The 23160-nt window shown below is 48.0% G+C and overlaps 1 protein-coding gene across 1 annotated transcript in view; it reads right to left on the minus strand.

Moving 5' to 3' along the window:
- The window catches only part of Erich6b (glutamate rich 6B), a 40355-nt gene extending 17841 nt beyond the window's left edge, over positions 1-22514 (minus strand). The window contains exons 1-5 of the mRNA XM_052190256.1: positions 22166-22514; positions 18144-18189; positions 15712-15878; positions 9388-9462; positions 4084-4160 (exon numbers count right to left, since the gene is read on the minus strand). Coding sequence (XP_052046216.1) covers positions 4084-4160; positions 9388-9462; positions 15712-15878; positions 18144-18189; positions 22166-22514 — 714 coding nt within the window. The remainder of the gene's footprint in view (positions 1-4083; positions 4161-9387; positions 9463-15711; positions 15879-18143; positions 18190-22165) is intronic.
- Positions 22515-23160: the final 646 nt, after the last annotated feature.

Here is a 23160-nt window from a genome sequence, read left to right on the forward strand (position 1 = left end):
ACAAAAGGCTGGACTTAGGCCTCCCTGCACATGTGTAGCAGATGTGCAGCTTGGTCTTCATGTGAGTCCTGAACAACTGGAGTGGAAACTATCCTAAAAGCCGTTGCCTTCATATGGGATGTGTTCTAGCTGGGCTGCCTTGTCTGGCTGCAATGGGAGAGAGTGCACCTAGCCTTGCAGAGACTTAATGTGCCAGAGTAGGGGGATACCCAAGGGGGTGCCTCCACCCTGTCAGAGGAGAAGAGGGGGGTAGGGGAAGGATTGTGGAAGTGGGTGATGGAGGGCAGTGATCAGGATATAAAGTGAATAAATTAAAAGAAAAAAGAAATCCCCCATTACTATCAGACCCACTTCTTGTTTGCTCCCCTTGGAGAATCATATTTAGTATTTGTATGCTAAGAAATCTTTTGGGAACATAAAATCATGTTTTGGCTGGGAAGATAGTTCTAGACTATTTCACATTTGAAGCATGCAGCAAGCTTTCTGCACTCTACAAATGCCCGAGCTCCCAGGAATGGTTGCCTTACTCAGTGCCGAGGCTCTGCAATACCTAGAGCAGTTGTGATAATGTTAGCTGTCTGTGTGTTCACAAACGGGACCATTGTGCTCCACGGCTGTGCCGCTGTCCATGCCCACAGGTATGTCCTCACAGACTTTCTTTCTCACATGTCTTTTGTCAGATGACAAAGGTTGACCTGGAGAGGATCTAGGGATTGATCATACCTGTTCCCAGCTCATCTCTAAGTTGAGGTTACTGTGGTCGATAGTATTCAGTACATGATATTGGATTGGGTACCATTAACTTGTTAGCTTCCTACAGGGAGCGGGTGACTAACCTTGACCTTTCAATGTGACATCTGATGTGGGACAGTTACAAGAAGACAGCTTGTGGTTCAGAGTATTTCTAGGTTAAGGGGACAGCTTGGGGTCGGCTCTTCTGGTCCTCATCTCTGAGCACCTCTCTTCCCCACTGCTGACACTACTGCTTCAGGTAAGTTTGAGGTTAAACCCTTGTACTGGCATTTCTGCCTCCACGTTCCTGCTGACCGCCCTTCCCAGGGAGGGGATGAGTGCCTGGCCAGCTGTCTCTCAGCACAATTTACATTCCATATTCTGTTGGCCAGAAAATACAGTGTCCTCTGTAATTCCCCAGGCAATAGGCCCAAGCCAATGGCTTCCCTCAAGGTTCCCGCCCTCTCTAGGCTGTGCTGCTCCACTTGATTTAGCCAGCATGTGTACCTCCCAGGTAAACCTCTGGTTGTTAAAATAAGAAAATGTTTGTTTAGCAAGACTTGTAGTGCATGTATGTGTCCTAGTAATTAGAAGTAACAAGTGGATTTGGGGAATCAGGGTACCATTAGGAGGGTAAGCCCTCCATCAAGTTGTGCCCCAGTGGCTTTTGGGGTCCCCTCAGAAGTTTCCTCAGAAGTACTAGCAGTTGCCTGTACCACGTGACATCTTCTGGGCTGGCTAAACCTGCCCACACATGGTTTCCATCAGGTTGCTTGGAGAAATACTATCTTGCCTCACGATATTATTGAGAGCCACATTTTGGAGGTTGAATGTACCCGGAAAGGTCCACGTGTCAAGGCTGTAAGCTCCCCGACGGTCATGGAACCTTTAACATATGGGACTGAATGAGAGGTCCTTAGGCTGCTGGAGGCACGCGACCTAAACGGATTGTAGAACCTTCATCTCCGCCTGCCCCTTGCTTTTGGCTCAAGGTGTGGCAGAGGTCTGACATGCCTGGGGCTACCCCATCTTAGACAAGAACCCGCAGAGCAGTGAGCCAAGGTATGCATCCCTTTGTGGGGTGCTGTGCCTGGCGCTTTGTCATGTTGCTGTAGAGCTGTGGAGTACGCTGCTGGTCGGGAGACTCTGGTGTCCGAGCCCTGGTGCTGCCTCTGGGTCACAGGCATCCTGTCCTTGCGTGATGGCGTGGCACACGACTTTGTTGCCTAGCTCCCTTCTCTTTTTATTCCAGTCTAAGATAGCACAGTCCATGGAGAACTGTCCCTCACCGTTAGGGAGACAGAGTCCCTCCCTCTCTCTCTCTCTCTCTCTCACACACACACACACACACACACACACACACACACACACACACACGCTCACACGCTCACACACTCAGAGCTTTGTCTCCTAGGTGCCTCTAGATCCCGTCAAGCTGACCTTCAGTGTCCACTACCACAGCCTTCATTCCGTGTGACTTAGACTCAGGAAAGACACAGAGGGAAGATGACGGAAATTGACAGGAGAAGCAGCCATCTTTAAGGCTGAGAGAGGCCTGGGGCGGAGCTTTCCCTCAGAGCTCTCAGAAGGACCGAGGCTGCCGACACGCAGACTTTGGGCATCTGGCATCCAGACCCTGAAGTCAGCTTCTGCTGTTTAAGTCAATTCCTCCTTGTTACTTTGCTATAGAACTCTATAAACTAATGAAGATTCCATGCCAGCCTCCCCAAGCAAGATTGTTCTCCGAGGCTCAGGATGGACCATTCTTGGCTTTTTTGTTTTGTTTTGTTTTGTTTTGTTGTTTTTCAAGATCGGGTTTCTCTGTGACTAGCCTGGAACTCACTCTGTAGATCAGGCTTGCTTTGAACTCAGAGATCCGCCTGCCTTTGCCTCCTGAGTTCTGAGATTAAAGGTTATGCAAGCACTGTCCAGTTTACTCTTGGATTTTAATTGGACTTTATCTGGATATCTTACAGGCACTCAGAACTCAGCACTCAGTGTGGGAGCTTCAGACTTAACCTGCAAGCACGACTTTCTCCTCTTTACCCTCCCAGTCTGCCGGTGTCACTGCATCTCATGTCATGTCCTTAAGGAACCAGACATCAGTGCAGTTCACCTGCACTGACATCATGAAGTTGCCTTTCTCCTTGTCCTCAGTTTCCCCACCATCTATAAAGAGTGACTTTTAAAAATGCAAATGTAGATATAAGGCATGCACATGGTATGTAGACATTGCATGCAGACAATGCACACACACACACACACACACACACATCACACACACATCACACACACACATCACGTCACACTAAATACAATTTAAAAAAGAAGTTCCTACAAACCAGGAAGGAAACGACGTACGTAAACATCATGGTGGGAGACTGGCAGAAAGACACCAGCTAAGGTCTCTTAGAGGAGACCCATGAGGCTCATGAGCAGGGAAAGCACCCCATTCTCACGCAGCCTGAGTGCACACGGCAACACATCACTACTTCCACTCTGACAGATGGGTCCTGGTGATGACCCTCATGGAGGGGCGTTCTCTGTCTCTTGGGAAAAGGAGAACAGCCCAACATATTGGAACAGAAACTTGCTGTGGGAGGGGGTCCACGGGGCTTTACAATGTAGCCCAGGCTGACTCAAACTCACAGTCATCTTCCTCACTCCCCCAAGTGCTGGGATTACAGGTGTAGGCTATCACATACAGCTATCATTATCTTTTGAGTCAAGGATGCAGATTCTCTCTCTTTCTTTTGTGTGTGTGTATGTGTGTGTGTGTGTATTATATACTGTATATACTGGAAAAACACCCAATGATAGGGATAGGTATCAGTTAAATACATGTATAAGGTATGCAATGAAATACAGACTTCCAAAATATATTATTAAGGGAAAAGTGAGGCGCAGACAGAGCGTATATTCTGGTCTCCTGGTGGCTAGTTGTGCTATTGTAATGAACAATGTACTTACTATGTGTTAACATTTCCAGACGTGCCTATAAAGTACACTACCTAAGAGCTATTTCAGGGAGGTAAGGGTTGAAACATTTATTTTATTGAATTCTCACTGTTTCAATATTTAAAAATCATGTGTGCTGGGTAGTTTCAAGACTCAGAATCTAGGTTGAATCAGACTACCTAAGGCAATGAGTAAGTCTGGGTGTGTTTCGTGTCCTCTGGTGGCAAAGCCCTGGGGTGGCGAGGGGCTTGCCGTAGGAGATTCCTGCTCCACCATTTGTCCCCAGGAATGCTCTGGAAGGATGCAAGTATGGCCTGCTATTCCTGAGTCTTATGCTGCCGCGAAAGCCATGTCTCCTTGGAGGTAGGGGACCGTAGCTCTTCACCCACTTACCTCAAAGGTTCCCTCTTCCTGCTTGTCGAAAGGTTCATTCATGAGTGTGTCCCAGAAGGCCCCTTGATGGAAGCTGTCTGATTCTTTCAATTTGGAGAGGAACATCAAAGGGAAGCACATTTGGAGGGAGAAAAACAAGCCGGAGAGAGAAAAGAAAACAAGGATAAAAAGAAAAAGAGATTTATGACCTCATCATTAAAAAAAAAAAAAAAAAAAAACCCCAAAAAACAAAACTAACCAACCAAACAAAAAACTCACAGGCGCCCCCTAGTGACGCACACTCATCAAATTATTCAGCAGGAGGTCATAATAAAACAGGCATGGAATAAGCCATTCCAGTGGCCGATTTAAGGAAGCTGCTGTGGTCCTGGTGTCTGGTGATGCTTGGATGAAGTAGGTGGAGAACAGGCAGGTGGCTGGGGGATGGATGGTACTACCCTGTCCCTTGCCCCTGCCCCTCCCCTGCCCCTCCCGCACCCCACCCCCACCCCGTGGTGAGACTGGCAACACATGTTGAAAAACTGCAAAAGCACGGGATACCTGGTGTGGAGCAGGTATCTGGTGACTGTGGAGCCAACAGAGGAGATGGGGGAGGGGCTAGCTGTCAGAGTTCTTTGGGGACTGGCAGAGGGACTTTGTATTCTCAAGGGTGATTTAGTCTGAATGTGATTCTATTGTCAGAAATTCCAAGAACTGTATCTATCTCCCAGTAGTACTCTCACATTTGCTACTTTCTGGGCCTGCCTATCATCAGCGTTGCAAGTCAAGGCAGGAGAGGATTCCCCAGTCCAAACGGTCCAAGAGGCTCTACCAGAAACACTGCATATATTTGCATTTAGTGTCAGCCCTAGCCGGTGGCTCAGGAAAAGGAAAAGGGCCTCAGGCCTTCAGGGTGATGGGGGTGAAAATTGAATTGTGGAACTGATAATTAGAACTCTGGGCTCTCTCCCTCCTCCCGGGAAGAAGTGGCTGGCTCCTAAGGTGTGGCTCTAACTGGATAACTGGGTCTCTAGGGAAGTGACCATGGCTTGCTGCCTCACTTTCAGGATGTCTGGGACACCCAGAGAGCCCGGGGAACCCAGTAGGGAGCACAGGACTGGCTTAATTCATTTAATTCTGAGCCCTTATTATGCGCTTGGAGTGGGGGGTGGGGGGATGGGGTGGGGGTGGGGTGGAGGTTGGGTGGGGGGTAGGGTGGGGGTGTTCTTGTGATCCTCACCTGCTTATTTTGGGTCCAGTGGAAAAAGCCCCACCTCTTGTCAGGGTGACTGACTAGGTCCCCTCTGACTGCAGACCTCACATGCATATCTATGGTTTGATCTAGACAACATTGCGTCAGCTGAGAATTCACAGGTGGCCATTTTCCCCGTTCTTACTGGGGTGCATGTGCGGCCAGCACCACTGGGGCGCTTGACATAGCAAAGTTGACAGTACTTGAAGTGTGATTCTAAAAACACAATGTGTTCCTACAGTAGTTCTGAAAAGCCATTTAGGTGCACCCAACGAGAACCTGCGGGCTTCAAGCAAGCAGTCAGGAGCTCCTTGTGGCTAACATCAGAGAGGAACAGAAATCCAACAGGCACAAAGGAGCCCAAGGGACTGTGAGGCTAACAGCAAAGACAAGATGGTCTGGGTTGTGATGTCCCTGCCTCCTGGGGCTGCCAGAGATGGAGTCTGTGCCTGGTTGGGGCCCGACAGATCAGCAAAACCTCATCACTGGTGACTCCTTATTTTACTGGTTTTACCAAAGAATTCCTTGGGGGAGAAAGTAAGTGTTCACTGCAAGATGGAAGTGAGGTGGCACCCCGGATACAGAGCAGTGGGTGCTCCGTAGCGCTGGGTTCCCTGTGATCACAGAGCTTCTTAGCATCACTGGGCTCTGCGCACAAGTCAGGGGGAGCACTGTCCCACAAGCAGCCTCCAGAGCTGGGACTCGGCTGAATAAGAAGAACTTCATTTCTGGTTAATGATTCCTTTGGAGGTTTCCTATGGCCTTTGGTTCTGATCTGTTGAGAACATTGTATGTGCCCTGGAGGGTGGGGACAGGGCTGTACCAGGCCAGGAGCAAGAGGTGGATCTGTCTTATAAGGCCTGTGCCTCCTGCAATGTCACCAGCCCTGTTCACACCCCAGCCCTGCTCACACCTTAGCCCTATTCACACCCTAGCTCTGCTCACATCCTAGCCCTGCTCACACCCTAGCTCTGTTCACACCCTAGCTCTGTTCACACCCTAGCTCTGTTCACGCCCTAGCCCTGTTCATGCCCTATCCCTGTTTGCATCCTAACTTTGTTCACATCCTAACTGTTCACACCCTAACTGTTCACACCCTATCTCTGCTTACACCTTAGCCCTGCTCACTCTAGCCCTGCTCATACCCTAGCCCTGTTCACACCCTATCTCTGTTCACACCCTATCTCTGCTCACACCCTAGCTCTACTCACACCCTAGCCCTGCTCACACCCTAGCCCTGCTCATACCCTAGCCCTATTTACATTCTAGCTCTGTCACACTCTAGTCCTGCTCACACCCTAGCTCTGTTTATACCCTACCTCTGTTCACACCCTAGCCCTGCTCATACCTTAGCCCTGCTCACACCCTATCTCTGATCACACCCTATCTCTGTTCACACCCCATCTCTGCTTACACCTTAGCCATGCTCACTCTAGCCCTGCTCATACCCTAGCCCTGTTCACACCCTATCTCTGCTTACACCCTATCTCTGCTCACACTCTAGCCCTGTTCACACTCTAGCCCTGCTCACACCTTAGCCCTGTTCACACCCTAGCTCTGTTCACACCCTATCTCTGCTCACACCCTAGCTCTACTCACACCCAAGTCCTGCTCACAGTCTAGCCCTGTTCACACTCTAGCCCTGTTCACAACCTAGTTCTTCACTGGTGCCATGAGGAAAAGAAGGCTCATCTTTACAGTGGCTCAGAGGCAAGGGCTGATGGAGGCCAAGGGCCGGTCGGTACACACAGTTCCCTATAGCACATCTCCCTTGACTCCCACTCCTGTATCTGATTAAGGGCCAATTTTGATTCCATTTTATTTGATGCATCTCTTCTATGGCTCTTCCTGATAGAACTGAACACTTGAATTTGTGATAAATATTTGAGCCGTGTATATTCCCACACAGAGTCAAAGCAATGATCCCCATATTCCACTGAGAGAAACTGGGCTTTGTGTGGTCAAAGCTTACTCACCTCCTGAGTCATCTCCTTGACTGACCTGTCCCCTTCTTTCTGAAACCTGGTTGTAGCCAGTGCCTTGCTAAGCCCATTAGTAGGAGCTTCACAACCTGAGGCCCTAGCATCTCGACCCTGGGCCTGGTTCCTCAGTGGTCCAGAACCATCAAACTGGGTGTCTGATCACTCTGGCTTGCCTTTGGTGTGAATCCCCTTCCCGTGATATTGCTTCACAGACATTTCTACCCAATCACCTCTTCCTGCCCTTTGGATGTGATTCCCACCTGTCAAGGCTGTGTTTGTGATTGAGTGTCATCTCTGTCTCATTACAAGAGTCTCATCCCATTGCCAAGGTCCTTTCTATATCTCCTTACTGCACTGTAAGGCTTGTCTGGCTGTGTCACTGAAGGTTTTGTTTGACAGCAGATGAGGGAAAGGGGGCAGAAATTAGTGGTAATCTAGGACCAGCTCTGCACAATAGGCAGCCCTACCCTGGAGATCCATGAACAGTCAAACAAAATTCAGATCGGTTTCAACTCCTCTACTCCTCTTGTTGGCCTATGTAGTGAGGCCAAGAGCTAGGCTGGACTGGCCACTGTGACGCAAATCTACACGCTGTCCTAAAGTCTGACTACCTGGACTATGATCCAAGGATCATCAGAAATAACCGAGAGCCCACTAGAAAGCCAACGTTCTCCAGACCCTGCCATTGAGAATCTGCACTCAAACAGGACTCCCATTACGAGGGAAGAATTCTTCCACTGGAGTGTATTTCCAATACAACTGTGTTGCACATTGACATTTGAACAGTGTTTCTCCAAAACAGCCGTGGCAGTGGACTCAGACAGAGGAAGCCATATTTAGTGGCTAGTTATCTGGAGTAGCAGAGGGGTGACAGTCTGTAGTTGGAAAGAGTTTGTTGGACAGGCTACGGGGTCTGGGTGAGTACAGAATAGGTCGTGAGCTCAGATCAGAACATCTCGACCCCTTCCCTTCAGTTAAGGCCCTAAATTGCTTTCTGGTGAGCATGGCTCTTGGTCATTGTTCACGTTTGGTGATGAAGGGGTGCTGTGCAGGCTGGGATGCTCCACGCATTGGATCTTCCCCTGTCTTCATCTTTCATGGGAGTCAGCTTAGCTTTAATTGACAAACACTTAATAAAGTGAGGGAGTCATGTGTAGACTACTCTTTTTTGTAGTGCCAAACTATTTTTTTCTACCAAGATGGCACTGGATTAGTGTATGATGAGACACATCAGACCTCAGGAAAGCTGTTTCTTTTACCTCACAAACTCAGCCACAGCCTAGGCCCATTTTAAATGGTTCCTTCTTGTACCAAGGCTGTTGAATATGGAGACAGACTTCTAGCCCTGTCCCAGGTGGGCCATTTTGTCTCACTCTGGAGACTCTGTCTGTTTAATCTCCCTTCTGTGAGAGGTTTCGGGGCTCTCAAAGCATGTGACAGCATGTGCCCAGATTCCCCTCCAGGATTTGGTATAAACTGGATTAACAAGGGAGCCACCACCTGGGTCTATTCCCAGCCCACAGTACTCTGCAAGAAATCTCTAAATAATGGGTTAAGTTGACTCTTATTATAACCTTCCTCTGTCTTTCTCTGTTTCAATTGCTGAAATGCCTGAGGGAACTGATTTTAAAATCACTTCTTAAGTAGCTGAGGGGTAAGAGGAGGTAATGGTGAGAGAGGCCACCCAGGCAGAGAGAGGTTTCCTAGGCCCACCACAGGGCAGGTGGGGCTGTAGTGTGCGCTCCCTAAGTTCCAGGTGCCCTTTCCTCGGTCCTATTTCTTCTTTCTCATTAGGGTTTGGATCAGGTTTTGTTAATTTCAATATCCTGCACAGTGCACAAAAGATGTCGCTGGATGAGCTATGTATAACAACCATTATCTTCCCTCCTGCCTCCAATCACGGGTACTGTTTCCTTTCCTTTCAAAAGATCCATGCCCCTGCCTCTGATTTGGTGTCTTTCCTTGCTGCTATGTTGGGGGATGATGCCTTGGCGGTGGGCCTGGACTGAGGCTGCCTGGCTAAGGGAGTGCTTTCATGGGGGGGGGGGAGGGGGGCACCTTCTACAGTCATTTAAAATTAGCAGGCATTACCTTCCAAGTCAGATTTCGAATAGATTAACAGGGAGGAGTCTTGATCCAGTCTTGTTTTGGATCTTAAGGATAGTCCTGTGGAAAGATAAGAGTGGCCGATCTGAGTTTAGTCTTGGGCTTTGCCGTGGGTCCATGTTTTGCACATGGGGCCTGCGGTTCTTGGCACCTAAGGGCTGAGCTGGGAGGAGGCCTGAGGGTATGGCTGCCTTAACTTGGGTGCCCCCCAATTTTTCCTTTTCTAGTGACTTACTGAAAGACTGGAGTAAATCAGAGGGGTCCCCTGGCTGGAGACTCAGAGGAGAGGAATTCTAACTCTTGCTGTTGGGACTAGAGTAGGGCCAGGAGGTTCTGAGGCTGAGGGGCTGCACCCTGGGGCACTCCTGTCATCAAAGCAAAGAAGTCCTCTGCTTTCCTCATGCCAAGAGCTCCCCAGGAGACACACAGCAGGGGTTGTGGACACACGCAGCAGACACAGATGGACCTGCTGAGCTTGCATTTCGTTTCCTGTGTTTTCCTTTAACACACTGTGGTCACTCTGGTTTATGTCTGCTGAAGCTTTTCTGTCCCTGCTCCTTTGTGCTGGAATCTCTTCTTATTCCTGAACAGGTGTGCACCCAAGTACATGCACACAAGCACACTCTTACACATGTACTCTTGCACACACACTCTTACACACATTCATACACATATACACTCTCTCACACACTCTCATACACACACATACTCTTACACACATACACACAAAACTTCCATTCTCTCTCTTATACACACGTTCTCTCTGTCTCTCTGTTTCTCTATCTCTGTCTGTCTCTCTGTGTCTGTCTGTCTCTCTCTTTCTCTTACACACACACACACACACACACACACACACACACTCATTCACAGTCTATGTTCCATCTTTGGCAGCAGAAGAGGAAGGGGGTCATGAGGCGAGAAGCAAATCTGCTGTCCCTTTCCAGGAGGGTTGGGTTTACATCAGGGCCCCAGTGCTCAGACTAGAGGTCTTGTAAGACTCAGAGGAGTCTTAACTTATGGGAGAGACCCCCCCCCCCAATGGACCACGCAGAGACGGGAATTGATGCAAAAAGCAAAAGGATTTTTATTCAATCCAGCATGCACATGAAGAGAGAACAACCACGTGCGAGCAGGCTTTATACAGTCCTCAGGGCAGTCGCCATTAGGCACAATGTGATTGGCAGAACAGCGTTACCTTTAAACTAATCGGTTGTTAGGGAATGAGGTAGGTGGTCAGTGGACTCTGGGCCTTCCCTAGCTGCAAGGACCTCACTGTGGTCTGAGGAATGTTTTTAGCTTCTCCCTCCTGGGAGGGGCAAGTGTTCCATGACGTTTCCAAAGTTCCAGAGTTAACCCTTTCAGTCTCACGCATGTGCATTGACAGCATCACTTTTTTTTTTTTCATTTTGAGCCCCAGCACTCCCATAGGGAAAGGCCACCAAGCTCAGAAACGTATCCGTCTCGGTTAGGGTTACTACTGCTGTGGTGAAACACCATGAGCAAAGCACCTTGGGGTGGAAAGGGTTTATTTGGCTTACCCTTCAACACTGCAGTCCGTCACTGGAGGAAGTCAGGACAGGAACCCACGCAGGGCAGGAACCTGGAGGCAGAGCAGATGCAGAGGCCACGAGGGCACGCGCACGCGCGCGCTGCTTACGGGCTCGCTCCCTGTGGCTCGCTCAGCCTGCTTTCCCATAGGACCCAGCACCAGCAGCCAGGGGTAGCGCGGTTCTGTCATTGCTTCATCGTCTTGCTTCCGCTTCCGGTTCTTACTGCTCTGTCTTGTCCCCGAACACGGAGAAGCCATCGGGCATTAGAGGCCTGGTGGAATTTGGTGCTGCAGGATTATTACATTTGACTATGGCTGTTTTGCCAAGAAATGACAACCAACATTAAGTGACTGTCCCTGCTAGCTGTGTAGTGGTCTATTGAGGGCATCTTTACTCTCAACATCAGCATTTTACTCTCAACATGAGGCACAAACTCATCTCCCTGCTTCCTTCTGATTCCTCTTACTCAGTTTACTGTGCTTTTTTCTATTCTGAAGATGATTTTCTTTGCCAGTGAAGTAAAAAATGAAACGGTGGCTGGAGGATGGGCCTCTGTGCCATCCAGCAGCACTGGCAGTGCAGGCCGGGCTGTCATAACCTTCTTTGTGCTCTAGTTACATTGTAACAGGGCCCCTGCGGCTGGAGACTGCGGCTGTTCAGGGATCCACCGCCCGTGCTGCTGTTGCAGAGGACCTGGATGCTGTTTGCAGCACCCGTATCAGGTGGCTCACAACCGCCTAAAACTGCTGTTGTAGGGGATCCACTGCCCTCTTCTGGCTTCTGTGAGTACTGCAACATGGCACACATAGAGACGAGCAGGTCTATAAATGAAATAGCCACTGTTTTTTATTTCTATTGTTACCGTCACTATTGGACAGAAATATTTATCCTGGAATTCGGTTTTCCTGACCACATTCTTAAAGTTAAGAATCATTTTCTTCATTCATGCTTGGTAATTTTCTCTTTTCTTTTTCTTTTTCTTTCTTTTACCTCTGTACATGATTCTTTGGAATCCCAGACCATTGACCTGGGATGTGACTTTGGTGGAGTACATTCAGGATGCTCAAGTCACTGGGTTTCATTTTCAGCACTGAAAACAAAATCCAAGCTCATGTCCACCAGAGCACACACTGTACACGTACACACACACACACACACACAGAGGTTCACACTCTGGGGAGTTTCCCAACCCTCACATCTCTCTTGCCAGGCAGCTTGGAGAATCAGTCCCTAGCTTATCCACATTTTAAAACACAGTGTTTTTGTTATATACAATTCTGTTTCTTCGGAGTAAGATGTGCTGTTATACCAGCACAATCTAATCTTGAATCAGGAGTGGGGTTCAGTCATCTTGTCAAAAGCATTTAACAAGTAAGTACAGTTGGCAGCTGCATGCCAGGCACCAAGCTTGGTTTCTTGGAGCATAGGTGTAAGGTTAGGATTTCTGGTCTCCTTTGTTTGTGATCTGCCATATGTTTAGATAGACAGTCTTTTAGGGGCTGTAAATAGTCTTTCTGGTCCTCCCAGACCTCCTCTGGACCAGGAGTCTTTTCCTGCTCTTTAGTATTCTTTCCATGTCAGACTTGCCAGCCTCTGGGAGAACTAGTTTCAAGGATTTATCTGTGTAGTTTTGTGAGTGAAATCCGTGCCATCTGAGACACTGTTTCTGACCTGTGGGCACTGAACAATCTCACAACACAGAGATCCTTAGATTACAAGAGCCTTGGTCCCGAGAGATTCTTCCCGAACTAGGTAAAGGTCCTCAGGCCTCCACTGTTCATGTTGCTAAATCTCCCAGGGACTGTGTTAACAATGAAGATTTCAGGTCATCACAGGCAAGGTTCAATAAGGACTAGAAATCAGCATCTTTGCTGAGTCTGGTGTAGAGGACACTCAGGTCTCTACCTGAGTCTCACCTCCACCCTCCCCTGCTGGCCTTCAGTCCCGAGTCCTCAGCCCCTGTGGCTGTCATGTTTCTGCAATAGGTGGAAGATGCTTTCTCCCTACGTATATCCCCCACGGATCCTTATCTGTCCCTGCCCTGTGTCGGGATCTTCAGTAAAGTGTGCCACGGTGGCAGGGATCTTTCTCTTCTCAGAGTGTGTTTCTGGGCCCCTCTCTTCCCTACCTCTGATATTGAGCTTCTTCACCATCCTGGATCCGTCCTGGACCCGTGCTTCTGTCTCTTACCTGCATCCCTCACATATCCCCTTTGGGGAAGTCACAAACTCTCTCATCTTTCTTTCTAGCTTGTGATGCCACCGGTGTGAAGGTGAGCATGTCTGCATCATTTGGGACTTTGGTCTCTGCACACACTATGATGATGAGGCTGAGGATGGGAGGTCATTTGAAATCATTTCACAGGATGCTGCAGAAAGCAGGAGGCGTGATGGGCTTGCCTCTGCAAGCCGCCTCCATGGTTAGCCTGGTCACGTGACCTCAGAGGCTGCCCTTGGGAAGGACAGCCTTCCTCAGCCAGCTTGGCTTTTTGGAACATTACTGTGTCCCTTGGTATTTGGCAGCACAGCAGGCCTGAGAGATGCTAAATCTCTCCACGCCTTGTCCCATTTGCGCTGTTCACTGGCCGTACAGTCATGTGCCTGTTGCCATCAGAGATTATAGTTCACAGGCAAAGAGGAAAGAGGATCCTCATGAATTCTTGGTAACGTCTCGTTCTTCCTCATGCTTCGTCTCTGCCGCAATAACTAATGGGGAGAGGGAAAGGCTCCCCCTTCCTAAGGTTTGCTGGGATGAACTAACATGAGACAAACTAAGTAGAACTGATAGAGAAACATGTGGTGCTTGGAGGCCCCCACAAAGCGTTATCACTTCAGAAGCTTCCCTGATATGGGGGTCACGGGGGCAGGATCAGAACTACAGACAGGTTTTATAAGAACAGTACATGATGTTTCAGGGTGTCCATAGGCTCATATGATACACAGTGACCTGGGGCAAAGTCCATTGGATGTGTAGCACAGACGAAGAATGGGAAGAATGGCTAGTGATTGTTTGGAATGTTAGGTGAGACGAAATGGAAGACAAGAGTGACATAACAAAAGCCTTTTGAGGCCTGTGGACAGATGGGAGTGCCTTTTCTGGCACTATGAGTTTAGTAACTGAAAACACAGAGGATGTATGAGAGGTAATTGGTGTCTTCTGTAGTGGCCATAGAATGTTTCCAGTCCGTGTTGCCACCTAGGAACCTTTGATTTAGAACCATATGTGAGTCCATGGTCCCTGGACTCATTCATGATCCTCTCCCCAAGTAACTGTAGGGCTTTGGTTGTACTGTCATGGAGCCTGGCTGGGAGGTGGTCACACAGTCCACACCTGAGACTCTGGCAGCTGATGTCGTTTGATCAGTAGACATTTGCTACTGGATGCTTGACTGACCGTCAGTGTTTCCTCAGCAGTAGATGGCTTTAAGGACTTCAGTCTTGGGAAGATGCAGAGCTGCAGCCTGTGCCCACACACATCAGAGGTGCATGACGCTTACAACCTGAATGTGGACACAGGAGGGCTATTCCTTAAGCACGGATTGTGAAATGACTGTGGATGAAGAACACACAACGCTCTTCGCATGGTCTTTCTGGTGCGTGTCCACATTGGTGTGGTCAGGCCTTGGGTCTTTCCTTCCCACACCCGGCCTCTTCATCTCCTTCTCTCCCACGTTCTTTCAAGCTTAATGCTGACACTTCTTAGGCAGTTAGTGAGTCCTTTTAGAGTCTTGCTTATGACTATTCAGATAAAATCTCAGCTTTCTCAGCAGATGTCACTGAGTCCACGATGGTTCCATCTCTCAGAGATTGGAGAGAACCAAATGAGCCCCGTAAGCCTGGAAACCCCCTCCTACCACCCACCGGCTTCTGTGGGCCTGTCCTCTATGTCTCCACCATCTTTTGAAGGGCTTCTGGCTTCTAATTTTGTTTAGCCAACCTTGAGCCACAAAGTTTAGCAGGCACAGGTTGGGGGAGGTAGATGAACAGGGAATCCAATTTACTGCTGTAATGATTAAAGATGGGAACTAAATCTGCGACTCAGCCATGGGTCAATACCACCAAGGCTGGCCTTTGATGATTAAAAATGGCAAGAAATACTGTTCAGATTTCCATCTCTAGGACCAAGAGGGAAGAGCCGTTGATCTTAATTAGGTAGAGCTGAGACCCTTGATGCCACCTCTCTGAAATCTCTTCTGTATCTTTTATTGTATGGTGGTTTTGTCTGGATTTGAGATGGAGCTAGCTTCAACTGCATGCCAAGACACAGTCTGAGGTGGCCTGAGGGTTGTTGACTATTCTCCACAGATAATTACTCAGACATAGTCTATTGCCTCAAAGAACTGGTGCTTGTCCTGTGGAGGGAATACCTTTGCCCCTGAGGGAAATATTGCTTGTGTTCATATAGCAATGGACAGGAAGGCTAACAAGGGGAAAACAGGAGACAGGAGGGCAATATTGGCTCTTTGCAGATATTTCTGGGAGGGCCTGGGATGTGAGGTGGTGTGTGGTAGGGCTGCCAGAAAGTTAGTTCACTTCTTACCCAAATATGTTTGACTTGACATTCTGTCACCCAGGACTGTGTCACAGGTATGGGAGCGACTGTACTCAAGCCTCAGTATCAGTACATGATGTACACACATACAATGCAGGCATACAGACATGCACACACACACACACACACACACACACACACACACACACACACACACACGATCGTAGTGCCTGGCCAGAGGGTCCTGGAAGGGTAGAGTGTCCCTTACCCGACTTGCTCTTGTAGGCCCATTCTGTCTGACTGCTCTGATCTCTTAGGGCGACAGAGACTCCTGGCAAACTGTAGTAGGAAGATGTGGCAAACTTGAGGTCATGTGTGGAGCCGGTAGAAGAGATAGTCAGATGGGTTCCTTGAGAGGGACTTAGAACTGGGCTCCTGTCAAAGGGGAGCAAAGGGTTAATTTCCATGCAGAAGTCAGGCTAGGATCCCAGATGCATGGCACAGTGGGGTTGGGGAGACAGGGGCTGCTCTTGTCCTGTAGACTCCTGCCTGTTCCAGGTAGCAGAGGCCCAGAACACTAGGAGGCACCAGCCTGTGGGTCACAGAGAATAGGCCTGGGTGGCCCTCCATGTGGCCAGCTGCTGTTTCACTAAAATCTGAAAGGAACTATGGGCGCCTTCACTGGCAGCAGAACATTCTAGAACATTACCCATCGGTCCTGGCTCAGAACCCTGCTCATACTCTCTAGAGGCTTCTCCTGCCTTACAGTCGCTTTAGGAGTGTGAAAATCACAGAAGTACATGCCACAGTAATTTAGAACCAAGCATGGAGGTATGTATGTCTGTAAGTGGTCCACTGCTGTCACATGTGTTGCAGATGGTGGGGTGTTAGGAAAGAAGTGTGGACTCTCCACACACAGCTTAGGGTCTGGAAGGACAGTTCCAAGAACCATGTACTCTCTTCGGAATCTCTGGATTTTTACTGGGTCCAACCTACAATTCTACAGAGTGAAAGGAAGTGCCCGCCCTGAAATTACTTTATACCCATTGGCTACGTGGCAGAGACAGGCCCAAAGAGAAATGTCTGGAAGATCCTGGGGTGGTGGCTATGTCTGGTAAATAATTAGGATACTTTTCTGAGGGACTCAGGCCAAATGGCACATAGATGCCCTCTCCCCTAGGCCTCTCTGGTCCTCAGCGTTCTCCCTAGGGCCACAGGGAGTTGAACAAGTCCTCAATGAAATGTGGATAAAGATGGGTGGGTGTGTGCTCACCTAATGGCCTGGGATCATGACTTGTGTCCCAGGCCTGCTAAGTGTCTACCTAGTGGCCCAGGAGGATCGGGATGAAGAGGACCCTCCGTACTTGACAAACCTGTCCTGTGTGTGTGGAGTACTTTCCCCGGGCTAATGACAATCTCATCTCCCTATGCCTCCTGGTTGAAGTGCCTCCTCCCAGGTAAAGACGGAGCTGCCAGGAGACAGAGCAGCTGCTCTGTGTTTCCTGTCTGGCGGTGAGTGTATTTCCTGAGGGAAGCTGTGAGTCACGCGTGGCAGACTGGCTGTCAGTCCCCTTTGCAGCTGGTACCCCAGGCAAATTAAGGGGTAATTAAAAAGAATTGGCCTTTGATATCCCACTCAGTGTGTATCTATATCTGTGTGTGTCTGTGTGTGTCTGTATGTGTCTGTGTGTGTGTGTCTGTGTTTGTGTGTGTGTGTGTGTGTGTGTGTGTGTGTGTGTGTGTGTGTGTCTGTGTCTGTGCTACCCATCAAATCCACCATTTCCGGCCCCTAGGGTATGGAGTATAGACCAGAAGGGCAGTGTAGAGTAGAACTGGAGGGTTGCCTTGCCAATAGCTGCCCACCGCTCTGACCTATAATGTGTACTAAGGCAGGGGTTACAGATCTACCCCTTACCACCACCAAACTGGCCTTGTGAGTTTTGTACCTCCCATTCACATCATCATAGGGAAAGGTGACCACCCATCTGGGCCCTCCAAGAACACCTGTGGGAAATTATAGGGTACACGACACGGAGACAAGGAGAGCATGCTGGGAAATCTGGCTGCCTCACTACTGGTTTTCTTTAGAGCTGGGTATATAGATGGATGTGCTTAATGACCTCAGGTCATTACGTTCGAAGAGAATGCACCCACCCCATCTCTATCTATATTTTTATTGAAGTCATGTTCAGTTCCCCAGGGTCTTACAGAGAATCCTGAGGACCAGAGAGGCCTGGAGAAGGGGGTGCTTAGATGTTCATTTGTTATTGCATGGATGTTTTTATTTCTTTGCCGTCTAGGGCACATGAGTCACGGTTGCAGTACTTCAGTCGCTAGTGACTGTAAGCCTTGGGAATATGCTCAGGCTGGTGTTTTCCCCCATATGGCTTGCAATATCTCTTTGGCCATCCACTCTTCCGTCCACAGAGAGCATTGCCTGTTAGCCCTCTGCTGACTGCCTCTTGTTACTGCCTGTCCATGACCAAGGCTTTTACCAAAACTCGGAAGGCCCGGCTCTTTCATTGCTGAACACTCTTGGTACCCAGACAGCCCTCCTCCGTGAGTGACAGTGTGACACAGGTGAACACTGTGGTGACTTTCAGGTGCTCCTTACTCAACACCCTTCCTCGGGGACTTACTCTCCTCTCCACCCCTCCCCATCTCTGGATTTCCACCTGGCTTTTCCCAAAAGATTATTACCTTACATTAACGTCGAGCAGGCTTGATGTGGTGTCTATCTTGAGTTCTATTGGGCGTGGGGAGGATAACAGAAAGACATTATCGATCCCTACAAAGCACTTGTGTTTGTATTAAAATTTTCTTGTTAAGTCTCTGATGGTGAGGATGAGAGGGTCTGGGCTATAGAAGTTTCCTCCTTCTGCCTTACTTCAGTGTTCTCTCTCTTAGTGGTTCTTTCTTTCTTTCTTTCTTTCTTTCTTTCTTTCTTTCTTTCTTTCTTTCTTTCTTCCTTCCTTCCTTCCTTTCTCTCTCTCTCTCTCTCTTTCTCTCTCTCTCTTTCCTTCTTTCTTTCTTTCTTTCTTTCTTTCTTTCTTTCTTTCTTTCTTTCTTTCTTTCTTTCTTTCTTTCTTTCTTCTTCCCTCCCTCCCTGCCTCCCTCCCTCCCTTCTTCTTTCCTTCCTTTCTTTTTCTTTTTCTTTCTTTTTTGTTTTGTTTTGTTTTGTTTTGTTTTTTTGAGACAGGGTTTCTTTGTGTAGTCCTGGCTGTCCTGGAACTCACAATGTAGATCAGACTAGCCTCAAACTTGCAGAGGTCTGCCTGCCTCTGCCTCTGCCTCTGCCTCTGCCTCTGGGGTGCTGGGATTCAAGGCATGCAATAGAATTCTAATCATTTGGGGCACTTAAACATCTGATTGTATTTAAGGCTATGACATCAAGAGCTTCAGATACAGTTGTCATTAACTCAAGTGATAAAGAATTACTGGAGCCCGGCATAGTACCCAGGGGCATCTCTGATGCTGACCTGTCTTCCATGCCCTGCTTCACTGCCTCACGATTTATTTATTTATTTATTTTTTGATACATCCATTTCACAAAGCAGAAAAATGTGGCCATGGAAGACTGGCCACTCATAAGCCAGTGGTATGGGACATATATTTACAGCTAACCTTCACACTGGCTCAAAATACCGTGTGTTTGATGCACCCTGTGAGAGTCTATGGCTAGTCCCCAATTAAGAGATGATACCAAGACAAAAGAGATTAAAGAACTTGTCTGAGTTCAGACAAATTAGTAAGAGAGAGCTGGGATCCAGACCTAAGAAGCTGAACCACTAAGAAAGTCCTTCTTTATGGCAGACTCCTGTTCGAATAAACAAAGAGCAGTCAGCTTCGTCTTCACTCCCTGATTCTATGGGAGACATTACTAGCTGATAACAGATTCTTCCCTGATGTGCCTAGGTAGGGCCCACGATCCTCCTCAAGATCGTGACCTGCCTCTAACTCCTAGAAATTAACCTAGCAGAATGAGAGATGATAGTTCATATGCTCTTTCTAAGGTTCATTTTATAAATGCCAGTTAATTCACTAAAAATAAGTGTGTATGTGTGTGTGTGCACACGTGTACATGCACATATTTGTGAGTGTATCCATGTATATACACATATGTTTTTATAAAATAAATCTGTTTGGTTGATTCAATTTGCTGTATATCTGTATGGGTTAGGAAGGCATTTTTGTTCAATACTGTGCTCCACACTAGTTATTTCAAAGATATTTGGAGAATGCTCTACATTAAAACCCTTGATATAAATTCTTTTAAAAGACAAAGAAGTCTCTTGATAACCCCCACCCCCGTAACCTGTTTTACATACTCTAGTGTGGTGTTGGAGTTTGTAAGGCCCAAGAAGCGCTTCTCTGTGCCTTTAAAAGCGTTCCAACATCTCCCCGCAGGGTGTTCAGTGCTTTCTCAATTTTTTGCTAGCAGGTCATTTATTTTCAAAGCCTGTGCTTTATACACAGTTCCATTCGCTTGACAGCACTGTGTTTGTCCTACTCCAGTGGGTAATATATTTACAGAGATCCGGCACACAGAGAGGACATGTTAAGAATGCTTGATCCCTACTGTGCAGAAGAAAAGCCCGTGCTGCTAGTTTTCAGTATTAGCATTACACTCAGTATTTGGACAATGGAGATCTTAGAATCCCCAGAGGGAGCATGGTGGTAGGGGCACACAGAAGAGAGTCTCCCAGCAGTCATCTCTGCAATGCTCTGTATCTGGAGCGACCCAAGTGAATGGAAAGATAAAAGCCGAGGGTAGCAGACCTGGTCCCAGGAAGATAATTTAGTTCTTAATTTAGGTCCACATCCGGATGATGCAGATGACTTGGAGATTTTAGTACCTGATTGGATACGATCATGCAGTTGGGACATCCTGGGAAGATGCCACATGAACCTCTGTGCCAGGACACATTAGCTAGAGCAAACAGTGCAGTGGCTGCTGTTGCCAGAATAAAACCCAACTTTAGGCAATACTGACAATCCCAGGAATGAGGCTGTAGAAAAATGGCCGTCCTTGGCTGAGAGCCATCACTCAGCAGTGTAGGAAGAAGATCCTTACACTGCTGAGTCTGGGAAGCAGAGTCTGGTGGCCTGGTGTCAGATTGTAGGTCTGTGTTCTAGGAAATACTTGTTATGTGTTTGAGGATGGCAGAATGTTGTGATCACCAGCAGGCACCAACACATCCAGTGTATGTGGTGTAAGGGGTCAACCCTAGGGCCTCATGGAGGCTAAGAAACACACTACCAAATAAGCTACTTCCCAGTCTCAAAGGGCTGTTTATAAAAGTAACCCCAAACAAGGGTTGGCGAGTACACTGCAATCCCAGCGCTCAGAAGGCCTAGGCATTGGGATGCCCTGAAGTTGAGGCCAGCCTGGGTTATATAGTAAATACCACACTCACCAGGGCTACACAGGCAGAGCCTGCCAACATAACAAAACAAAAATGAGACAAAAACGCATAAGGCTTTACAATGTAGCCCAGGCTGACTCAAACTCACAGTCATCTTCCTTCACTCCCCCCAAGTGCTGGGATTACAGGTGTAGGCTATCACATACAGCTATCATTATCTTTTGAGTCAAGGATGCAGATTCTCTCTCTTGTGTGTGTGTGTGTGTGTGTGTGTGTTATATACTGTATATACTGGAAAAATACCCAATGATAGGGATAGGTATCAGTTAAATACATGTATAAGATATGCAATGAAATACAGATTTCCAAAATATATTATTAAGGGAAAAGTGAGGAGCAGACAGAGAGTATATTCTGGTCTCCTGCTGGCTAGTTGTGCTGTTGTAATGACCAGTGTACTTACTATGTGTTAACATTTCCAGATGTGCCTATAAAGTACACTACCTAAGAGCTATTTCAGGGAGGTAAGGGTTGAAACATTTATTTTATTGACTTCTCTCTGTTTCAATATTTAAAAATCATGTGTGTTGGGTAGTTTCAAGACTCAGAATCTAGGTTGAATCAGACTACCTAAGGCAATGAGTAAATCTAGGTGTGTTTCGTGTCCTCTGGTGGCAAAGCCCTGGGGTGGCGAGGGGCTTGCCATAGGAGATTCCTGCTCCACCATTTGTCCCCAGGAATGCTCTGGAAGGATGCAAGTGTGGCCTGCTATTCCCGAGTCATGAGGCAGAGGCAGGGGGAGCAGTTGTTCTAGGTCACCCCAGGCTGCAGGGTGAATTTGAGGCCCTTTGGGGGTAAATGAAACCCCGTCTCAGTAAATAAATGAGCAAAAGAACAGATGGGAAACAGAACCAAACTAGCACATTGCGCTCCTCAAGTCTCTCTGACTGCTCTCTATTCAGGGCGCCCCAACCCCCGTAGACATTCTAAGCAGAATCGTCTGAAGAGCATTCTGTCTGTCAGCATTATGGACAGGGTAGTCAGCGAGCAAGAAGTTTCTTCCTACCTCTTATCCTTGCTGTTCGTACCTGAGTAACCAGGGAACCAGAGCTACCGTGTCCTTCAACCCTGCCCACTGCCTAATGCTTTGTGTCATAAAACCACTGTCTCCCTGCCAGATGCCTCTCTAGATACCCTTCCCAGGGAGACACCCTCTTCCAGATGCTTCTCTAGACATCCGTTCCTTGCAGATACTCACCATCTTCCAGATACTTCTCAAGACATCCATTCCATGCAGATAGATACTCACCATCTTCCAAATGCTTCTCAAGACATCCATTCCCTGCAGATACTCACCATCTTCCAGATGCTTCTGAAGCTTCTTTTCTCTTAGAAATGCATTCTCTTCCATACATGTTGCTTGAAACAGATACGTTTCCCTCTGCAATAATGCTTCTTCATCCCAAAACTCGTCTTCCTTCAGGTACTCCTCCTCAGAGTCCCCATCCTCAAAGTCTAGAAACTCTAAGTCGTCCATAGACTCTGAAGACTCATCCTCAACATCAGACAGAGATTCGTTCTGCGAACTCTCATCTTCCTGTGATTTGCCATCCTCCACCGAGGAGGAAGGTGTCAGTATGGAGTGCTCGGAAGCCTTGGGAAGGCCAGGACGTGAGGGTCTTGGTGACAAATTATCATCGGACATGATGGAGAAGCCTGCACAGATGAATCCTTTCAGCAGCACGTAGTGTTAATTTATCATCCTGGCTGTCAAGAAAGGAATAAAACACCATTAGCAAGTAGAAGCTCACCAAATAGGGTGGAATCTGGTCTTGTTCACTGGTTTCCTTTAAAAGCCTCTGGAAGGCCTTTGTGTGTACACATCAGTACACGGTAGCATGAGGGCCTGCCTCTGCCCCAAACAGAAGGACCAGACGCTTCACCCTCAGTAGCTGGTGGAGAAGGCACATGGTCCAACATGAAGTAAACAGGCCGGAAAGAGAAGGTGTGGCAGGGACTGGTGACATGATCACTTGGAGAATCTTTGTATTTATTTGCTGAGAAATACTTAGCCACAACGAACAAAATAGATTATGTTTTAAGAGCTTGAAATCTGGAGGGGGAAAGGAACTAGGCAGACCCATGTCTACACAGTGACAAGGATGGAACAGGGGCAGTGACTGGGGTCTCCGGTAAGTTAGGGCCCCTGTGGTTAAGGTCCTGAGGCACATTCTCATGAGTAACAGCTGTCCAAAGCACTGCCTCCTGCTAGCTTGTGGGACAGTTCCTTAGGATTTCATCCCAGCTGCCATGGTCCTGTGGGCATTGTGACTCCCCCAGGAAGCCTTCTA

The sequence above is a fragment of the Apodemus sylvaticus genome, chromosome 8, assembly GCF_947179515.1.
Source record: "Apodemus sylvaticus chromosome 8, mApoSyl1.1, whole genome shotgun sequence".
In the NCBI taxonomy this organism is placed as follows: domain Eukaryota; kingdom Metazoa; phylum Chordata; class Mammalia; order Rodentia; family Muridae; genus Apodemus; species Apodemus sylvaticus.